This window comes from Agelaius phoeniceus, chromosome 1 (genome assembly GCF_051311805.1).
Source record: "Agelaius phoeniceus isolate bAgePho1 chromosome 1, bAgePho1.hap1, whole genome shotgun sequence".
Lineage (NCBI taxonomy): Eukaryota > Metazoa > Chordata > Aves > Passeriformes > Icteridae > Agelaius > Agelaius phoeniceus.
The window spans coordinates 154,546,835-154,569,294 of NC_135265.1; the positions used below are offsets into that span (position 1 = coordinate 154,546,835).

At 40.5% G+C, this 22,460-nt stretch overlaps 1 protein-coding gene across 1 annotated transcript in view; it reads left to right on the forward strand.

Moving 5' to 3' along the window:
* MROH1 (maestro heat like repeat family member 1) overlaps positions 1–22,460 on the forward strand; it is a 241,668-nt gene that overhangs the window by 19,650 nt on the left and 199,558 nt on the right. Inside the window, 1 exon segment of the mRNA XM_077174443.1 lies at positions 7,548–7,646. Coding sequence (XP_077030558.1) covers positions 7,548–7,646 — 99 coding nt within the window.

A 22,460-nucleotide genomic window follows, 5' to 3' on the forward strand; every position in this document is an offset into this window, starting at 1 on the left:
GAGGGGAAATCACTGGGAAAATGGGGGAATGGGGATGGGAAAATGGGGGGAATAGTCTGGGAAAATGGGGGAAATCATCTGGGAAAATGGGGGAATGGAGCTGGGAAAATGGGGGAAATCATCTGGGAATGGGGCTGGGAAAATGGGGGAATGGAGCTGGGAAAATGTGGGAAATAATCTGGGAAAATGGGGGAATGGGGAGGGAAAATCATCTGGGAAAATGGGGGATGGGGAGCGAAAATCATCGGGGAAAATGGGGGAATGGGGAGGGGAAAATGGGGGGAATAATCTGGGAAAATGGGGAAAATAATCTGGGAAAATGGGGGAAATAATCTGGGAAAATCATCGGGGAAAATGGGGGGATGGGGAGGGAAAATGGGGGGAATAGTCTGGGAAAATGGGGGAATGGGGAGGGAAAATCACTGGGAAAATGGGGGAATGGGGATGGGAATGGGGATGGGAAAATGGGGGAATGGGGAGGGAAAATAAGCAGGGAAAATGGGGGAATGGGGAGGGGAAATGGGGATGGGAAAATGGGGGGATGGGGAGGGAAAATGGGGATGGGGAAATGGGGGAATGGGGAGGGAAAATAATCTGGGAAAATGGGGGAATGGGGAGGGAAAATCATCGGGGAAAATGGGGGAATGGGGAGGGGAAATCACTGGGAAAATGGGGGAATGGGGATGGGAATGGGGATGGGAAAATGGGGGAATGGGGAGGGAAAATCATCGGGGAAAATGGGGGAATGGGGAGGGAAAATGGGGGAAATCATCTGGGAAAATGGGGGAATGGAGCTGGGAAAATGGGGGAAATCATCTGGGAATGGGGCTGGGAAAATGGGGGAATGGAGCTGGGAATGGGGCTGGGAAAATGGGGGAATGGAGCTGGGAATGGGGCTGGGAAAATGGGGGAATGGAGCTGGGAAAATGTGGGAAATAATCTGGGAAAATGGGGGAATGGGGAGGGAAAATCATCTGGGAAAATGGGGGAATGGAGAGGGAAAATTATCGGGGAAAATGGGGGATGGGGAGGGGAAAATGGGGGAATGGTCTGGGAAAATGGGGGAAATCATCTGGGAAAATGGGGGGAATAATCTGGGAAAATGGGGGGAATGGAGCTGGGAAAATGGGGCAATGGAGCTGGGAAAATGGGGGTAATAATCTGGGAATGGAGAGGGAAAATGGGGGGAATAATCTGGGAAAATGGGGGGAATAATCTGGGAAAATGAGAGAAATAATCTGGGAAAATCGGGGGATGGAGCTGGGAAAATCATCTGGGAAAATAGGGGGATGGGGATGGGAAAATCATCTGGGAAAATGGGGGAATGGGGATGGGAAAATGGGGGAATGGAGCTGGGAAAATGGGGGGATGGAGCTGGGAATGGGGATGGGAAAATGTGGGAATGGGGCTGGGAATGGAGCTGGGAAAATGGGGGAATGGAGCTGGGAAAATGTGGGAAATAATCTGGGAAAATGGGGGAGTGGGGAGGGAAAATCATTGGGGAAAATGGGGGAATGGAGAGGGAAAATCGCTGGGAAAATGGGGGAATGGGGATGGGAATGGGGATGGGGAAAATGGGGGAATGGGGAGGGAAAATCATCGGGGAAAATGGGGGAATGGGGAGGGAAAATGGGGGGATGGAGCTGGGAAAATGGGGGAAATCATCTGGGAAAATGGGGGAAATAATCTGGAAAAATGGGGAGAATAATCTGGGAAAATGGGGGGAATCATCTGGGAAAATGGGGGAATGGAGCTGGGAAAATAATCTGGGAAAATGGGGGGATGGGGATGGGAATGGGGATGGGAAAATGGGAGGATGGGGATGGGAAAATGGGGGAATGGAGCTGGGAAAATGGGGGGAATAATCTGGGAAAATGGGGGAAATAATCTGGGAAAATGGGGGAAATAATCTGGGAAAATGGGGGAAATAATCTGGGAAAATGGGGGAAATAGTCTGGGAAAATGGGGGAAATAATCTGGGAAAATCATCGGGGAAAATGGGGGGATGGGGAGGGAAAATGGGGGGAATAGTCTGGGAAAATGGGGGAATGGGGAGGGAAAATCACTGGGAAAATGGGGGGAAATCATCTGGGAAAATGGGGGGAATAATCTGGGAAAATGGGGGGAATCATCTGGGAAAATGGCGGGAATCATCTGGGTAAATGGGGGGAATAGTCTGGGAAAATGGGGGGAATAGTCTGGGAAAATGTGGGAAATAATCTGGGAAAATGGGGGGAATAGTCTGGGAAAATGTGGGAAATAATCTGGGAAAATGGGGGGAATAGTCTGGGAAAATGGGGGAAATCATCTGGGAAAATGGGGGGATGGAGCTGGGAATGGGGCTGGGAAAATGGGGGAATGGAGCTGGGAAAATGGGGGAATAATCTGGGAAAATGGGGGAATGGGGAGGGAAAATCATCTGGGAAAATGGGGGATGGGGAGGGGAAAATGGGGATGGGGAAATGGGGGGAATGGGGAGGGAAAATCACTGGGAAAATGGGGGAATGGAGCTGGGAATGGGGATGGGAAAATGTGGGGATGGGGATGGGAATGGAGCTGGGAAAATTCAAGAAATAATCTGGGAATGGAACTGGGAATGGAGCTGGGAAAATGTGGGAAATAATCTGGGAATGGAGCTGGGAAAATGTAGGGATGGGGATGGAAAATGTAGGAATGGAGTTGGGAATGGGAATGGGAAAATGGGGGAAATAATCTGGGAAAATGGGAGAAATAATCTGGGAAAATGGGGGGAATAATCTGGGAAAATGGGGGGAATAGTCTGGGAAAATGGGGGGAATAATCTGGGAAAATGTGGGGAATAATCTGGGAAAATGGGGGAAATAATCTGGGAAAATGGGGGAATGGAGCTGGGAAAATGGGGGGAATAATCTGGGAAAATGGGGGAATGGAGCTGGGAAAATGGGGGGAATAATCTGGGAAAATGGGGGGAATAGTCTGGGAAAATGGAGGAAATAATCTGGGAAAATGGGGGGAATAGTCTGGGAAAATGGGGGAAATAATCTGGGAAAATGGGGGGAATAATCTGGGAAAATGGGGGGATGGAGCTGGGAATGGGGATGGGAAAATGGAGGAAATAATCTGGGAAAATGGGGGAATGGGGTTGGGAATGGGGTTGGGAATGGGGCTGGGAAAATGTGGGAAATAATCTGGGAAAATGGGGGGAATAGTCTGGGAAAATGGGGGGAATAATCTGGGAAAATGGGGGGAATAATCTGGGAAAATGGGGGAAATAATCTGGGAAAATGGGGGGAATAGTCTGGGAAAATGGGGGAAATAATCTGGGAAAATGGGGGGAATAATCTGGGAAAATGGGGGGAATAATCTGGGAAAATGGGGGGAATCATCTGGGAAAATGGGGGGAATAGTCTGGGAAAATGGGGGAAATAGTCTGGGAAAATGTGGGAAATAGTCTGGGAAAATGGGGGGAATAGTCTGGGAAAATGGGGGAATAATCTGGGAAAATGGGGGAATAGTCTGGGAAAATGGGGGGAATAGTCTGGGAAAATGGGGGGATGGAGCTGGGAATGGGGATGGGAAAATGGAGGAAATAATCTGGGAAAATGGGGGAATGGGGTTGGGAATGGGGTTGGGAATGGGGCTGGGAAAATGTGGGAAATAGTCTGGGAATGGAGCTGGGCAAATGGGGGAAATAATCTGGGAAAATGGGGGGAATAGTCTGGGAAAATGGGGGGAATAATCTGGGAAAATGGGGGGAATAATCTGGGAAAATCATCGGGGAAAATGGGGGAATGGGGAGGGAAAATGGGGGGAATAATCTGGGAAAATGGGGGGAATAGTCTGGGAAAATGGGGGAATGGGGAGGGAAAATAATCTGGGAAAATGGGGGGATGGGAATGGGAATGGGGATGGGAAAATGGGGGGATGGGGAGGGAAAATCATCTGGGAAAATGGGGGGGATGGGGAGGGAAAATCATCTGGGAAAATGGGGGAAATAATCTGGGAAAATCATCGGGGAAAATGGGGGGAATGGGGATGGGAAAATGGGGGAATGGGGAGGGAAAATGGGGATGGGAAAATGGGGGAATGGGGAGGGAAAAATCATCAGGGAAAATGGGGGAATGGGGAGGGGAAATCATTGGGGAAAATGGGGGAATGGGGATGGGAATGGGGATGGGAAAATGGGGGGAATGGGGATGGAAAATCATCGGGGAACATGGGGGGAATGGGGAGGGAAAATCATCTGGGAAAATGGGGAAATGGGGAAGGAAAATCACTGGGAAAATGGGGGGATGGGGATGGGAATGGGGATGGGAATGATGGGAATGGAGCTGGGAATGGGGCTGGGAAAATGGGGGGATGGAGCTGGAATGAGGCTGGGAAAATGGAGGAAATAATCTGGGAAAATGGGGGAGTGGGGAGGGAAAATCATTGGGGAAAATGGGGAATGGAGCTGGGAAAATGTGGAAATAATCTGGGAAAATGGGGGAATGGGGAGGGAAAATCATCGGGGAAAATGGGGGAATGGGGAGGGAAAATAATCTGGGAAAATGGGGGGAATAATCTGGGAAAATGGGGAAAATAATCTGGGAAAATGGGGGAATGGAGCTGGGAATAATCTGGGAAAATGGAGGAAATAATCTGGGAAAATGGAGGAAATAATCTGGGAATGTAGCTGGGAATGGAGCCGGGAAAATGTGGGAATGGGGCTGGGAATGGGGATGGGAAATTGTGGGAATGGGGCTGGGAAAATGTGGGAAATAATCTGGGAATGGGGATGGGAAAATGTGGGAATGGGGCTGGGAATGAATCTGGGAAAATACGGGAATGGAGCTGGAAAATGTGGGAATGGGGCTGGGAATGGAGATGGGAAAATGTAGGAAATAATCTGGGAAAATGTGGGAATGGAGCTGGGAATGATGGGGAAAATCTGGGAATGGATCTGGGAATTAACCTGGAAAAATCTGCGAATTAATTCAGGAAAAGATGGGAATTATTCTAGGAAAATCCAGGAAAATGTGGGAATTAATCTGGGAAAATACAGGAAATGTTCTGGGAATTATTCCAGGAAAATCTGGGAATTAATCCAGGAAAATCTGGGAAAATACAGAAATTAATCTGGGAATTTCAGGAATTCCAGGGAAACTTTGGGAATTAATCTGGGAAAATCTCGGAATTACAGGGAAAATCTGGGAATTGATCCAGGAAAATGCAAAAAAAAAAGGAAAATATTGGGGAATTTTGGGGATTCGAGGCTGGAATTTTGGAATTCGAAGCTGGAATTTTGGGATTTAGGGTTGGAATTTTGGGATTTGGGGCTGGAATTTGGGGCCAGAATTTTGGGATTTGGGGCCGGAATTCTGGGATTTAGGGCTGGAATTCTGGGATTTGGGGTTCAAATTTTGGGATTTAGGGGCTGAAATTTTGGGATTTGGGGCTGGAATTTTGGGATTTGGGGCTGGAATTTTGGGATTCGAATTTTGGAATTTGAAGCTGGAATTTTTGGATTTAGGGTTGGGATTTTGGGATTTTGGGGCCGGAATTCTGGGATTTAGGGCTGAAATTCTGGGATTTGGGGTTCAAATTTTGGGATTTAGGGCTGGAATTTGAAGCCGGAATTTTGGGATTTGGGGCTGGAATTTGGGATTTGGGGTTGAAATTTTCGGATTTGAGGCTGGAATTTGAAGCTGGAATTTTGGGGGATTTGAGGCCGGAATTTTGGGATTTGGGGCTGGAATTTGGGGCTGGAATTTTGGGAATTTTGGGCTGGAATTTTGGGATTTGAGGCTGGAATTTTGGGATTTAAGGGCTGAGAATTTTGGGATTTGGGGCCGGGATTTGGGGTTCGAATTTGGGTTTTGGGGCCGGAATTTTGGGATTTGGGGTTGGAATTTTGGAATTTGGGGCTGCAATTTTGGGGGATTTGAGGCTGGAATTTTGGGATTTGGGGTGGAATTTTTGATATTTGAGGCTGAAATTTTGGGATTGGAGGTTGGAATTTTGGGATTTGAGGTTGGAGTTTTGGGATTTAGGGCTGGAACTTGGGGCTGGAATTTTGGGATTTGGGGTTGGAGTTTTGGGATTTGGGGTTGGGATTTGGGGATTTGGGGCTGGAATTTTGGGATTTGGCACCAGAATTTTGGGATTTGAGGCTGGAATTTTGGGATTTAGCGTTGGCATTTTGGGGGTTTGGGGTTGGAATTTTGGGATTTGAGGTTGAAATTTGGTATTTGGGGCTGGATTTTTGGGATTTAGGGTTGGAATTTTGGGATTTGAGGCCAGAATTTCAGGATTTGGGGCCAGAATTTTGGGATTCGAGGCTGAAATTTTGATTTTTGAGGCTGGAATTTTGGGATTTGGCACTGGAATTTGGGATTTGGGGCTGGAATTTGGGATTTGCGGCCAGAATTTTGGGATTGAGGGTTGGAATTTTGGGGAATTTGGGGCCGAATTTTGGGATTTGAGGCTGAAATTTTAGGATCTGAGGTTGAAATTCTGGGATTTGGGGCCGGAATTTTGGGATTTAGGGCTGGAATTTGAAGCTGGAATTTTGGGATTTGGGGCTGGAATTTCGGGATTTAGGGCTGAAATTCTGGGATTTGGGGTTGGAATTTTGGGATTTAGGGCTGGAATTTGGGATTTGGGGCTGGAATTTGAAGCCGGAATTTTGGGATTTGGGGCTGGAATTTGGGATTTGGGGTTGAAATTTTCGGATTTGAGGCTGGAATTTGGGGCTGGAGCTGGGGCTGGAATTTTGGGATTTGAGGCTGAAATTTTGGTGTTTGGGGCTGGAATTTTGGGATTTGGGGCTGGAATTTGAGGCCGGAATTTTGGGATTTGACGTTGAAATTGGGGATTTGGGGCCGGAATTTTGGGATTTGAGGCTCAAATTCTGGGATTTGAGGTTGAAATTTGGGATTTGGGGCTGGAATTTTTGGATTTAGGGCTGAAATTTTGGTGTTTGGGCTGGAATTTTGGGATTTGGGGCTGGAATTTTGGAATTTGAAGCTGGAATTTTTGGATTTGGGGCCAGAATTTTGGGATTTGAGGCTGGAATTTGGGGCTGGAATTTTGGGGATCTAGGGCCGGAATTTTGAATTTTGAGACTGAAATTTTGGGGATTTGGGTTGGAATTTTGGGATTTGGGGCCGGAATTTTGAATTTTGAGACTGAAATTTTGGGATTTGAGGCTGGAATTTTGGGGATTTGGGGCCAGAATTTTGGAATTTGAAGCTGGAATTTTGGGATTTAGGGTTGAATTTTGGGATTTGAGGTTGAAATTTGGTATTTGGGGCTGGATTTTTGGGATTTAGGGTTGGAATTTCGGGATTTGGGGCCAGAATTTTGGGATTTGAGCCTGGAATTTTGAATTTTGAGGCTAGAATCTTGTGATTTGGCACTGGAATTTGGGATTTGGGGCTGGAATTTGGGATTTAGGGCCAAAATTTTGGGATTTGGGGCTTAAATTCTGGGATTTATGGCCAGAATTTTGGGATTTGGGGCTGGAATTTTGGGATTTGGGGCTGGAATTCCACATTCCTGAGCCTTTTCCTGGTTTTTTCCCCAAGTTTTTGGGATGGTTCCGTTCCTGAGCTCCATCCTGGGGACGCTGCTGCCCCTGCTGGGCACGGCCCGGGCGGATTCCATGAAATGCACCCTGTGCTATGGTAAAGATTCCCAAAAACACCCGAAAATTCCCAAAAAAACCCCTGGAAAATTCCCACAAAAACCACAGAAAAATTCCCAAAAAAAACCACAGAAAAATTCCAAAAAACCCCACAGAAAATAAAAAGAAAACCACAGAAAATTCCCCAAAAAACTGGAAAATTCCCAAAAAATCACAGAAAAATTAAAAAAAAAAAACAACAAAAAAACCACAGAAAAATTCCCAAAAAACCCTGGAAAATTCCCAAAAAAAGCTGGAAAATTCCCCCCCCAAAAAAGCACAGAAAAAATTCCCAAAAAACCCCACAGAAAAATTAAAAAAAAAAAAACAAAAAACTGGAAAATTCCCCCCAAAAACCCCTGGAAAATTCCCAGAAAAACCACAGAAAATTCCCCCAAAAAAAACTGGAAAATTCCCTGAAAAAAAAACACAGAAAAATTCCCAAAAAACCTTGGAAAATTCCCCCAAAAAAAACCACAGAAAAATTCCCCAAAAACCCTGGAAAATTCCCAAAAAACCCACAGAAAAAATTCCCCAAAAAAACCACAGAAAAATTCCCCAAAAAAACCACAGAAAAAAATCCCAAAAAACCACAGAAAAATTCCCAAAAAAAACCACAGAAAAATACCCAAAAACCCCTGGATATTTCCCACAAAAACCACAGAAAAATTCCCAAAAAAAACACAGAAAAATTCCCACAAAAACCACAGAAAAATTCCCAAAAAACCACAGAAAAAATTCCCCAAAAAACCTCAGAAAAATTCCAAAAAAATCTCAGAAGAATTCCCGAAAAAACCACAGAAAAAAATTCCCCAAAAAACCACAGAAAAATTCCTAAAACCCCCTGAAAAATTCCCAAAAAAACCCACAGAACATTCCCCCCAAAAAACCTGGGAAATTCCCAAAAGACCTGGAAAATTCCCCCAAAAAACCCCGGAAAATTCTAAACAAAACCTGGAAAATTCCCAGACAAAACACAGAAAAATTCCCCAAAAAAACCCTGGAAAATTCCCCAAAAAACCACAGAAAAAATCCCAAAAAAACCCTGGAAAATTCCTCAAAAAAACCACGGAAAAGTTCCCCCAAAAACCAGAGGAAAAATTCCCCAAAAAAACCTGAAAATTCCCAAAAAACCACAGAAAAATTCCCCAAAAAACCCCTGGAAAATTCCCCAAAAAACCACAGAAAAATTCCCCAAAAAACCACCGAAAAATTCCCCAAAAAACCCCTGGAAAATTCCCAGAAAAACCCTGGAAAATTCCCAAAAAAAAACCCACAGAAAAATTAAAAAAGAAAAACTGGAAAATTCCCCCCTAAAGAACACAGAAAAATTCCCAAAAAACCACAGAAAAATTCCAAAAAAACCACAGAGAAATTCCCAAAAAACCCACAGAAAAATACCCAAAAACACCTGGAAAATTCCCACAAAAACCACAGAAAAATTCCCCAAAAAAACCACAGAAAAAATTCCCAAAAAAAACCACCGAAAAATTCCCCAAAAAAAACCTGGAAAATTCCCCAAAAAACCACAGAAAAATTCCAAAAAAAACCACAGAAAAAATTCCCAAAAAAAAAACCCCAGGAAATTCCAAACAAAAACTGGAAAATTCCCAAAAAAAACACAGAAAAATTCCTAAGAAAACCTGGAAAACTCCCCCAAAAAACCCAGGAAAATCCCCCCACCCAAAAAAAACCCACAGAAAAATTCCGAAAACCCTGGAAAATTCCCAAAAAACCCACAAAAAATTCCCAAAAAACCCCTGGAAAATTCCCAGAAAAACCACAGAAAATTCCCCCCAAAAAAACTGGAAAATTCCCCGAAAAAAACCACAGAAAAATTCCCCAAAAAAACCACAGAGAAATTCCCAAAAAACCACAGAAAAATACCCAAAAACACCTGGAAAATTCCCACAAAAACCACAGAAAAATTCCCCAAAAAACCACAGAAAAAATTCCCACAAAAACCACAGAAAAATTCCCAAAAAAAACCTGGAAAATTCCCCAAAAAAACACACAGAAAAATTCCCCCAAAAACCAGAGGAAAAATTCCCCCAAAAACCTGGAAAATTCCCACAAAAAACCACAGAAAAATTCCCCAAAAAACCACAGAAAAAAATTCCCAAAAAAACCACAGAAAAAATTCCCAAAAAAACCCCCAGAAAATTCCAAACAAAACCTGGAAAATTCCCAGACAAAGCACAGAAAAATTCCCCCAAAAAACCCCTGGAAAATTCCCAGAAAAAGCCTGGAAAATTCCCAAAAAAAACCACAGAAAACTTAAAAAAGAAAAACTGGAAAATTCCCCCCAAAAGAACACAGAAAAATTCCCAAAAAAACACAGAAAAATTCCCAAAAAACCCACAGAAAAATTCCCAAAAAACCACAGAAAAATTCCCAAAAAAACCACAGAGAAATTCCCAAAAAAACCACAGAAAAATACCCAAAAACCCCTGGAAAATTCCCACAAAAACCACAGAAAAATTAAAAAAAAAAACACCACAGAAAAAATTCCCCAAAAAAAACACCTGGAAAATTCCCCCAAAAACCAGAGGAAAAATTCCCCAAAAAACCCCTGGAAAATTCCCCAAAAAACCACAGAAAAATTCCCCAAAAAACCATAGAGAAAATTCCCAAAAAAACCACAGAAAAATTCCTAAAACCCCCTGAAAAATTCCCAAAAAAACCCACAGAAAATTCCCCCCAAAAAACCTGGGAAATTCCCAAGAAACCTGCAAAAATTCCCCAAAAAACCACAGAAAAATTCCCCCAAAAAACCTGGAAAATTCCCACAAAAACCACAGAAAAATTCCCAAAAAAACAACAGAGAAATTCCCAAAAAACCACAGAGAAATTCCCAAAAAACCACAGAAAAATTCCCAAAAACCCCTGGAAAATTCCCACAAAAACCACAGAAAAAATAAAAAAAAAACCACAGAAAAATTCCCCAAAAAAACCACCTGGAAAATTCCCCCAAAAACCAGAGGAAAAATTCCCCCAAAAAACCTGGAAAATTCCCACAAAAACCACAGAAAAATTCCCAAAAAAAACCACAGAAAAAATTCCCAAAAAAACCACAGAAAAATTCCCAAAAACACCTGGAAAATTCCCACAAAAACCACAGAAAAATTCCCCAAAAAACCACAGAAAAAATTCCCAAAAAACCACAGAAAAAATTCCCAAAAAACCACAGGAAAAATTCCCAACAAAACCACAGGAAAAATTCCCAAAAAAACCACAGAAAAAATTCCCAAAAAAACCACCTGGAAAATTCCCCCAAAAACCACAGAAAAATTCCCCAAAAAACCACAGAAAAAATTCCCAGAAAAACCCTGGAAAATTCCCCAAAAAAACCTGGAAAATTCCCAGACAAAACACAGAAAAATTCCCAAAAAAACCCCTGGAAAATTCCCACAAAAACCACAGAAAAAATTCCCAAAAAACCACAGAAAAAATTCCCAAAAAAACCACCGAAAAATTCCCAAAAAAACCCTGGAAAATTCCCAGAAAAACCCTGAAAAATTCCCCAAAAAAAACCACAGAAAAATTAAAAAAGAAAAACTGGAAAATTTCCCCCTAAAGAACACAGAAAAATTCCCAAAAAACCACAGAAAAAATTCCCAAAAAACCTGGAAAATTCCCCCAAAAAAACCCTGGAAAATTCCCAAAAAAGCCCACAAAAATTCCCAAAAAACCCCACAGAAAAATAAAAAAAAAAAAACAACCCAAACTGGAAAATTCCCCCAAAAAAGCCCACAAAAATTCCCAAAAAACCCACAGAAAAATTCCCCAAAAAACCTGGAAAATTCCCCCAAAAAACCCTGGAAAATTCTCAAAAAAAGCTGGAAAATTCCCCCCAAAAAAAGCACAGAAAAATTCCCAAAAAACCCCACAGAAAAATTAAAAAAAAAAAAAACAACTGGAAAATTCCCCCCAAAAACCCTGGAAAATTCCCAAAAAAACCACAGAAAAATTCCCCAAAAAAACCCACAGAGAAATTCCCAAAAAACCACAGAAAAATTCCCAAAAACACCTGGAAAATTCCCACAAAAACCACAGAAAAATTCCCCAAAAAAACCACCTGGAAAATTCCCCCAAAAACCAGAGGAAAAAATTCCCCCAAAAAACCTGGAAAATTCCCACAAAAACCACAGAAAAATTCCCCAAAAAAACCACAGAAAAAATTCCCAAAAAACCACAGAAAAATTCCTAAAGCCCCCTGAAAAATTCCCAAAAAAACCCACAGAACATTCCCCCCAAAAAACCTGGGAAATTCCCAAAAAACCTGGAAAATTCCCCAAAAAAACACAGAAAAATTCCCCCAAAAAACCACAGAAAAATTCCCAAAAAAACCACAGAAAAATTCCCCAAAAAAACCCACAGAGAAATTCCCAAAAAACCACAGAAAAATTCCCAAAAACCCCTGGAAAATTCCCACAAAAACCACAGAAAAAATTTAAAAAAAACACAGAAAAAATTCCCCAAAAAAAACCACCTGGAAAATTCCCCCAAAAACCAGAGGAAAAATTCCCCCAAAAAACCTGGAAAATTCCAAAAAAACCCCCAGAAAAATTCCCCAAAAAAACCCATAGAGAAATTCCCAAAAAAACCACAGAAAAATTCCCCCACAAACCAGAGGAAAAATTCCCCCAAAAACCTGGAAAATTCCCACAAAAACCACAGAAAAATTCCCCAGAAAAACCACAGAAAAAATTCCAAAAAACCCCTGGAAAATTCCCCAAAAAAAACACAGAAAAATTCCCGAAAAAAAAACCACAGAAAAATTCCCAAAAAACACCTGGAAAATTCCCACAAAAAAACCACAGAAAAAATCCCAAAAAAACCCTGGAAAATTCTCCAAAAAAACCACGGAAAAATTCCCCCCAAAACCAGAGGAAAAATTCCCCAAAAAACCCTGAAAATTCCCAAAAAACCACAGAAAAGTTCCCAAAAAAGCCTCCTCCAAAAATTTCTAAAAAATTCCCCAAAACCCCCCAAAAAATTCTGAAAATTTCTTTAAAAATTCAGAATAAAATCTCAAAAATTCTCTACAACATCCTCCAAAAAATTCATAGAAATCCTCCAAAAAATTCTGAAAAAAATCCCCAAAAAATTCCCTAAAAATCCCCCAAAAATAAAAAAATCCCCCAAAAAAATCCCCAAATATTTCCCCAAATCATCCCAAAAATTCCCCAAAAATCTAAAAAAAAAAATCCCTCCCAAAATCCTAAAACATCACTAAAAATTCCCCCAAAAATCTCACAAATCATCCTGAAAACTTCCCCAAAAATTCCTAAAAAATCCCCAAAAAATTCCCCTAAAATCCTCCAAAAATCCCCAGAACAACCCCAGAACTAATCCCAAAAATTCTCAAAAATTCCCAAAAAATTTCCCCCCAAAATTCCCACAAAACTCCCAAAAAATCCCCAAAATTTTCCTAAAATGCTCCAAAAATCCCTCAAAAAACTCCTGAAAATTCCCCAAAAATTCCTAAAAAATCCCAAAAAATTCCCCAAAAAATCCCCAAAAATTCCCCCAAATCATCCCAAAAATTCCCCAAAAATCTCAAATAAATTCCCAAAAATCACCAAAAAATCCCCCAAAAATCTCACAAATCATCCTCAGAACTTCCCCAAAAATTCCTAAAAAATCCCAAAAGAAATCCAAAAAAATCAGAGAAACATCCCCAGAATAATCCCAAAAGTAATCCCAAAAATTCCTCCAAAAATTCCCAAAAACTCCCCAAAAAATCCCCAAAAAAATTCCTAAAAAATCCCCAAAATTCCACAAAAATTCCCCAAAAAAATCCTCCCAAAATGCTCCAAAAATCCTCCATAAAAAGTCCTGAAAATTCCTCCAAAATTCCTAAAATATCCCCCAAAAATCTCAAATAAATTCCCAAAAATCGCCAAAAATCCCTCAAAACTCTCACAAATCGTCCTCAAAACTTCCCCAAAAATTCCTAAAAAATCCCCAAAAATCCCCAGACCAATCCAAAACTAATCCCAAAAATTCCCCAAAAATCTCAAATAAATCCCCCAAAATTGCCAAAAAATCCCCCAAAAATTCTCAAAAAATCCCCCAAAAATTCCTAAAAAATCCCAAAAAATTCCACAAAAAATCCCCCAAAAATTCCTAAAAAATCCCAAAAAATTCCACAAAAAATCCCCAAAAAATTCACAAAAAATCCTCCAAAAAACCCAAAAAAAGTTCCCCAAAATCCCTGAAAGATTCTTTAAAAATTCAGAATCAAATCTCAAAGAAATGCTCAAAAATTCTCTACAACTTCCTCCAAAAAAAATTCAGAAAAATCCTCCAGAAATTCAGAAAAAATCCCAAAAATCCCCAAAAAATCCCCAAAAATCCCTCAAAAAACTCCTGAAAATTCCCCAAAAATTCACCCAAAAATTCTCCAGAAATCCCTGAATAATCCCAAAACCAATCCAAAAAATCCTCCAAAAAAGCTCAAAAAATCCCCCCCAAAAAAAAAAAATTCCCCACAAAACTCCCAAAAAATCCCCAAAAATTTCCCCAAATCAGCCCAAAAATTCCCCCCAAATTGCCAAAAAATCTCACAAATCATCCTCAAAACTTCCCCAAAATTTCCTAAAAATTCTCCTAAAAAATCCCTTAAAAATCCCCTGAATAATCCCAAAACTAATCCCAAAAATTCCTCCAAAAAGTCTCAAAAACTTCCCAAAAAATCCCCCAAAATTCCCACAAAACTCCCAAAAAATCCCCAAAAATTTTCCTAAAATGCTCCAAAAATCCTCAAAAAACTCCTGAAAATTCCATTCATAAAAAATCCCAAAAAATTCCCCAAAAAATCCCCAAAAATTCCCCCAAATCATCCCAAAAATTCCCCAAAAATCTCAAATAAATTCCCAAAAATCACCAAAAAATCCCCCAAAAATCTCACAAATCATCCTCAGAACTTCCCCAAAAATTCCTAAAAAATCCCAAAAGAAATCCAAAAAAATCAGAGAAACATCCCCAGAATAATCCCAAAAGTAATCCCAAAAATTCCTCCAAAAATTCCCAAAAACTCCCCAAAAAATCCCCAAAAAAATTCCTAAAAAATCCCCAAAATTCCACAAAAATTCCCCAAAAAAATCCTCCCAAAATGCTCCAAAAATCCTCCATAAAAAGTCCTGAAAATTCCTCCAAAATTCCTAAAATATCCCCCAAAAATCTCAAATAAATTCCCAAAAATCGCCAAAAAATCCCTCAAAACTCTCACAAATCGTCCTCAAAACTTCCCCAAAAATTCCTAAAAAATCCCCAAAAATCCCCAGACCAATCCCAAAACTAATCCCAAAAATTCCCCAAAAATCTCAAATAAATCCCCCAAAATTGCCAAAAAATCCCCCAAAAATTCTCAAAAAATCCCCCAAAAATTCCTAAAAAATCCCAAAAAATTCCACAAAAAATCCCCCAAAAATTCCTAAAAAATCCCAAAAAATTCCACAAAAAATCCCCAAAAAATTCACAAAAAATCCTCCAAAAAACCCAAAAAAAGTTCCCCAAAATCCCTGAAAGATTCTTTAAAAATTCAGAATCAAATCTCAAAGAAATGCTCAAAAATTCTCTACAACTTCCTCCAAAAAAAATTCAGAAAAATCCTCCAGAAATTCAGAAAAAATCCCCAAAAATCCCCAAAAAATCCCCAAAAATCCCTCAAAAAACTCCTGAAAATTCCCCAAAAATTCACCCAAAAATTCTCCAGAAATCCCTGAATAATCCCAAAACCAATCCAAAAAATCCTCCAAAAAAGCTCAAAAAATCCCCCCCAAAAAAAAAAAATTCCCCACAAAACTCCCAAAAAATCCCCAAAAATTTCCCCAAATCAGCCCAAAAATTCCCCCCAAATTGCCAAAAAATCTCACAAATCATCCTCAAAACTTCCCCAAAATTTCCTAAAAATTCTCCTAAAAAATCCCTTAAAAATCCCCTGAATAATCCCAAAACTAATCCCAAAAATTCCTCCAAAAAGTCTCAAAAACTTCCCAAAAAATCCCCCCAAAATTCCCACAAAACTCCCAAAAAATCCCCAAAAATTTTCCTAAAATGCTCCAAAAATCCCTCAAAAAACTCCTGAAAATTCCCCAAAAATTCATAAAAAATCCCAAAAAATTCCCCAAAAAATCCCCAAAAATTCCCCCAAATCATCCCAAAAATTCCCCAAAAATCTCAAATAAATTCCCAAAAATCACCAAAAATCCCCCAAAAATCTCACAAATCATCCTCAGAACTTCCCCAAAAATTCCTAAAAAATCCCAAAAGAAATCCAAAAAAATCAGAGAAACATCCCCAGAATAATCCCAAAAGTAATCACAAAAATTCCTCCAAAAATTCCCAAAAACTCCCCAAAAAATCCCCCAAAAACTCCCCAAAAATCCCCCAAAAATTCCACAAAAATTCCCCAAAAAATCCTCCCAAAATGCTCCAAAAATCCTCCATAAAAAGTCCTGAAAATTCCTCCAAAATTCCTAAAATATCCCCCAAAAATCTCAAATAAATTCCCAAAAATCGCCAAAAAATCCCTCAAAACTCTCACAAATCGTCCTCAAAACTTCCCCAAAAATTCCTAAAAAATCCCCAAAAATCCCCAGACCAATCCCAAAACTAATCCCAAAAATTCCCCAAAAATCTCAAATAAATCCCCCAAAATTGCCAAAAAATCCCCCAAAAATCTCAAAAATCATCCTCAAAACTTCCCCAAAACTTCCTAAAAAATCCCCAAAATTTCCCAAAAAATCTCCAAAAATCCCCAGAACAATCCCAAAACTAATCCCAAAAATTCTTCCAAAAATTCTCAAAAAATCCCCCAAAAATTCCTAAAAAATCCCAAAAAAATCCACAAAAAATCCCCCAAAAATTCCTAAAAAATCCCAAAAAATTCCACAAAAAATCCCCAAAAAATCCACAAAAAATCCTCCAAAAATCCCCAAAAAAAGTTCCCCAAAATCCCTGAAAGATTCTTTAAAAATTCAGAATCAAATCTCAAAGAAATGCTCAAAAATTCTCTACAACTTCCTCCAAAAAAAATTCAGAAAAATCCTCCAGAAATTCAGAAAAAATCCCCAAAAATCCCCAAAAAATCCCCAAAAATCCCTCAAAAAACTCCTGAAAATTCCCCAAAATTCACCCAAAAATTCTCCAGAAATCCCTGAATAATCCCAAAACCAATCCAAAAAATCCTCCAAAAATGCTCAAAAAATCCCCAAAAAATAAAAAAAAAAATTCCCCACAAAACTCCCAAAAAATCCCCAAAAATTTCCCCAAATCAGCCCAAAAATTCCCCCCAAATTGCCAAAAAATCTCACAAATCATCCTCAAAACTTCCCCAAAATTTCCTAAAAATTCTCCCAAAAAATCCCTTAAAAATCCCCTGAATAATCCCAAAACTAATCCCAAAAATTCCTCCAAAAAGTCTCAAAAACTCCCCAAAAAATCCCCCAAAAATTCCTCAAAAATCCCCCAAAAAAATTCCTAAAAAATTCCCCCAAAATGCTCCAAAAATCCTCCAAAAAACTCCTGAAAATTCCCCTAAAAATCCTCCAAAAATCCCTCCAAAAATTCCCCAAATCATCCCAAAAATTCCCCAAAAATCTCAAAAAAATCACCAAAAATCCCCCAAAAATCTCACAAATCATCCTCAGAGCTTCCCCAAAAATTCCTAAAAAATCCCAAAAGATCCCTAAAACATCCAAAAAAATTCCCCAAAAAATCTCCAAAAATCCCTGGAATGATCCCAAAACTAATCCCAAAACTTCCTCCAAAAATTCTCAAAAAATCCCAACAAATTCCTAAAAAATCCCCAAAAAATCCCAAAAAATCTTGCAAAAATCCTGCAAAAATCCTCCAAAAATCCCCCAAAAATCCCTCAAAAAATTCCTGAAAATTATTCAAAAATTCCTAAAAAATCCCAAAAAATTCCCCAAAATATTCCCCTAAAATCCTCCAAAAATCCCCAGAAGAATCCCAAAACTAATCCCAAAAATTCCTCCAAAAATTCTCAATAAATCCCCAAAAAATTCCTAAAAAATCCCAAAAAAATTCCAAAAAATGCCCAAAAATCCGCCAAAAATCCGCCCAAAATCCTCCAAAACTCCTCCAAAAATCGTCCAAAAATCCTCCAAAAATCCTCCAAAAATTTCTCCAAAAAGCCCCAAAAATCCTCCAAAAATCCTCCAAAAATCCTCCAAAAATCCCCAAACAATCCTCCAAAAATCCTTCCCAAAATCCTCCCAAAATCCTCCAAAAATCCCCCAAAAATCCCCAAAAATCCTCCAAAAATCCTCCAAAAATCCTCAAAAAATCCACCAAAAATCACCAAAAATCCTCAAAAAATCCTCAAAAAATCCACCCAAAATCCTCCAAAAATCCCAAAAAAATCCACCAAAAATTCTCCAAAAATTCTCCCAAAAATCCTCCAAAAATCCCCAAAAATCCTCAAAAATCCACAAAAATTCCCAAAAATTCCCAAAAAATCCCCAGAATTCCCCAAATATTTGGGAATCCCGAGCCCTGCAGCGTTTCACGAGAGCATCCAGGAGTGCCTGGCAGGGCAGGACCAGGCCTGGAGCAAAAGAGCCACAAAAATCCCCCAAAAACCCTCCAAAAATCCCCCAAAAATCCCCAAAAATTCCCAAAAAATCCCAAAAATACCCACAAAACTCCCCAAAAATCCACAAAAATCCCAAAAAATCCCCAGAATTCCCCAAATATTTGACATTCCCCAGCCCTGCAGCGTTTCACGAGAGCATCCAGGAGTGCCTGGCAGGGCAGGACCAGGCCTGGAGCGAAAGAGCCACAAAAATCCTCCCAAAATCCTCCCAAAATCCTCCAAAAACCCTCCAAAAACCCTCCAAAAATCCCAAAAAATTCCCCAAAAATTCCCCAAAATTCCCAGAATTGCTGATTTTTTGGAATCCCCAGCCCTGCAGCGTTTCACGAGAGCATCCAGGAGTGCCTGGCAGGGCAGGAGCAAGCCCGGAGCAAAAGAGCCACAAAAATCCTCCCAAAAACCCTCAAAAATCCTCCAAAAATCCCCCAAAATCCCCAAAAATTCCCAAAAATTCCCCAAAAATCCCCCAAAAATTCCCAAAAAATCCCAGAATTGCTGATTTTTTGGGATTCCCCAGCCCTGCAGCGTTTCACGAGAGCATCCAGGAGTGCCTGGCAGGGCGGGACCAGGCCTGGAGCAAAAGAGCCACAAAAATCCTCCAAAAAACTCCTGAAAATTCCACAAAAATCCCCAAAAAATCCCAAAAATACCCACAAAACTCCCCAAAAATCCACAAAATTCCCAAAAAATTCCCAGAATTCCCAAATTTTTTGGGATTCCCAGCCCTGCAGCGTTTCACGAGAGCATCCAGGAGTGCCTGGCAGGGCGGGACCAGGCCTGGAGCAAAAGAGCCACAAAAATCCTCCAAAAATCTTCCCAAAATCCCCCAAAAATTCCCAAAAAATCCCAAAAATCCCCCAAAATTCCCGCAAAATCCCCAAAAAATTCCCAAAAAAATCCCCAGAATTCCCCAAATATTTGAATTCCCCAGCCCTGCAGCGTTTCACGAGAGCATCCAGGAGTGCCTGGCAGGGCGGGACCAGGCCCGGAGCAAAAGAGCCACAAAAATCCTCCAAAAACCCTCCAAAAATTCCCAAAAATCCCCAAAAAATTCCCCAAAAAATCCCCAAAAAATTCCCAATCAAAATCCCCAGAATTCCCAAATTTCCTGGAATTCCCAGCCCTGCAGCGTTTCACGAGAGCATCCAGGAGTGCCTGGCAGGGCAGGAGCAGGCCTGGAGCAAAAGAGCCACAAAAATCCTCCAAAATCCTCCAAAAATCCCCAAAATTCCTCCAAAAATTCTTCAAAAAATCCTCCAAAAACCCCCCAAAAATTTCCAAAAAATTCCCCCAAACTTTCCGAAAAATCCTAAAAAATCCCAAAAAATTCCCCCCAAAAAATCTCCAAAAATCCCCAGAACAATCCCAAAACTAATCCCAAAAATTCCTCCAAAAATTCTCAAAAAATCCCAAAAAATCCTCCCAAAATCCTCCCAAAATCCACCAAAAATCCCCAAAAATTCCCAAAAACCCTCCAAAAACCCTCCAAAAATCCCAAAAAATCCACGAAAAATCCTCCAAAAACCCTCCAAAAATCCCCAAAAATCCCTCAAAAAAACTCCTGAAAATGACGCAAAAATTCCTAAAAAATCCCCAAAAATTCCCCAAAAATCCTCCAAAATCCTCCAAAAATCCCTCAAAAAATTCCTGAAAATTACGCAAAAATTCCTAATAAATCCCAAAACATTCCCCAAAATATTCCCCTAAAATCCTCCAAAAATCCCCAGAAGAATCCCAAAACTAATCCCAAAAATTTCTCCAAAAATTCTCAATAAATCCCCAAAAAATTCCAAAAAAATCCCCAAAAATCCCTAAAAAAATCCCAAAAGATCCTCCAAAAATCCAAAAATCCTCCAAAAATCCTCCAAAAATCCCCAAAAAATCCTCCAAAAATCCTTCCCAAAATCCTCCAAAAATCCCCAAAAAATTCCCCAAAATCCTCCCAAAATCCTCCCAAAATCGTCCGAAAATCCTCAAAAAATGCACCAAAAATCACCAAAAATCCTCAAAAAATCCTCAAAAAATCCACCCAAAATCCTCCAAAAATCCCAAAAAATCCACCAAAAATCCTCCAAAAATTCTCCCAAAAATCCCCAAAAATCCACAAAAATCCCCAAAAAATCCCCAGAATTCCCCAAATATTTGGGATTCCCAGCCCTGCAGCGTTTCACGAGAGCATCCAGGAGTGCCTGGCAGGGCAGGACCAGGCCTGGAGCAAAAGAGCCACAAAAATCCTCCCAAAATCCTCCAAAATCCTCCAAAAATCCCTCAAAAATCCCCAAAAATTCCCAAAAAATCCCCAGAATTCCCAAATTTCCTGGAATTCCCAGCCCTGCAGCGTTTCACGAGAGCATCCAGGAGTGCCTGGCAGGGCGGGACCAGGCCCGGAGCAAAAGAGCCACAAAAATCCTCCCAAAATCCTCCAAAATTCCTCCAGAAATCCCCCAAAAATCCTCCAAAAATCCCCCAAAAAACTCCCAAAAATCCCTCAAAAATTCCCAAAAAATCCCAAAAAATCCCCAGAATTCCCCAAATATTTGACATTCCCCAGCCCTGTAGCGTTTCAGCGAGAGCATCCAGGAGTACCTGGCAGGGCAGGACCAGGCCTGGAGCAAAAGAGCCACAAAAATCCTCCAAAATCCCTCAAAAAATCCCCCAAAAATTCCTAAAAATTCCCAAAAAATCCCAAAAATACCCACAAAACTCCCCAAAAATCCACAAAAATCCCCAAAAATCCCCAGATTTCCCCAAATATTTGACATTCCCCAGCCCTGCAGCGTTTCACGAGAGCATCCAGGAGTGCCAGGCCTGGAGCAAAAGAGCCTCAAAAATCCCCCAAGATCCCCCAAAAATCCCTCAAAAAATCCCTGAAAATTACGCAAAAATTCCTAAAAAATCCCCAAAAATTTCCCAAAAATTCCCCTAAAATCCTCCAAAAATCACTAAAATATTCCCCAAAAAAATCTCCAAAATTCCCCAGAATAATCCCAATACTAATCCCTAAAATTCCTCCAAAAATTCTCAAAAAATCCCCAAAAATCCCCAGAAATCCTCCAGAAATCCCCAAAACTTCCCTAAAAATTCCTCCAAAAATTCCCAAAAAATCCTCCAAAATTCCCCAAAAATCCCTCAAAAAAAACCTCCTGAAAATTACGCAAAAATTCCTAAAAAATCCCCAAAAATTGCCCAAAAAATCCCAAAAATCCCCAGTATAATCCCAAAACTAATCCCAAAAATTCCTCCAAAAATTCTCAAAAAATCCCCAAAAAATTCCAAAAAAATCCCCAAAAATCCCTAAAAAATCTCAAAAGATCCTCCAAAAATCCCCAAAAATCCACCAAAAATCCTCCAAAAATCCCCCAAAAATTCCCCAAAATCCTCCCAAAATCCTCCAAAAATCCACCAAAAATCACCCAAAAATCCCCAAAAATCCTCCCAAAATCCTCCAAAAATCCCCCAAAATTCCCAAAATCCACAAAAATTCCCAAAAAATTCCCAAAAATTCCCAGAATTGCTGAATTTTTGGGATTCCCAGCCCTGCAGCGTTTCAGCGAGAGCATCCAGGAGTACCTGGCAGGGCAGGACCAGGCCTGGAGCAAAAGAGCTACAAAAATCCTCCAAAATCCCTCAAAAAATCCCCCAAAAATTCCTAAAAATTCCCAAAAAATCCCAAAAATACCCACAAAACTCCCCAAAAATCCACAAAAATCCCCAAAAATCCCCAGATTTCCCCAAATATTTGACATTCCCCAGCCCTGCAGCGTTTCACGAGAGCATCCAGGAGTGCCTGGCAGGGCAGGACCAGGCCTGGAGCAAAAGAGCCACAAAAATCCTCCCAAGATCCCCCCAAAATCCTCCAAAAAACTCCTGAAAATTCCACAAAAATTCCCCAAAAAATCCCCAAAAATTCCCAGAATTCCCAAATTTCCTGGAATTCCCCAGCCCTGCAGCGTTTCACGAGAGCATCCAGGAGTGCCTGGCAGGGCAGGACCAGGCCCGGAGCAAAAGAGCCACAAAAATCCTCCCAAAATCCTCAAAAAATCCCTCAAAAATCCCCCAAAAATTCCTAAAAAATCCCAAAAATACCCGCAAAACTCCACAAAAATTCCCAAAAAATCCCCAAAAATTCCCAGAATTCCCAAATATTTGACATTCCCCAGCCCTGCAGCGTTTCACGAGAGCATCCAG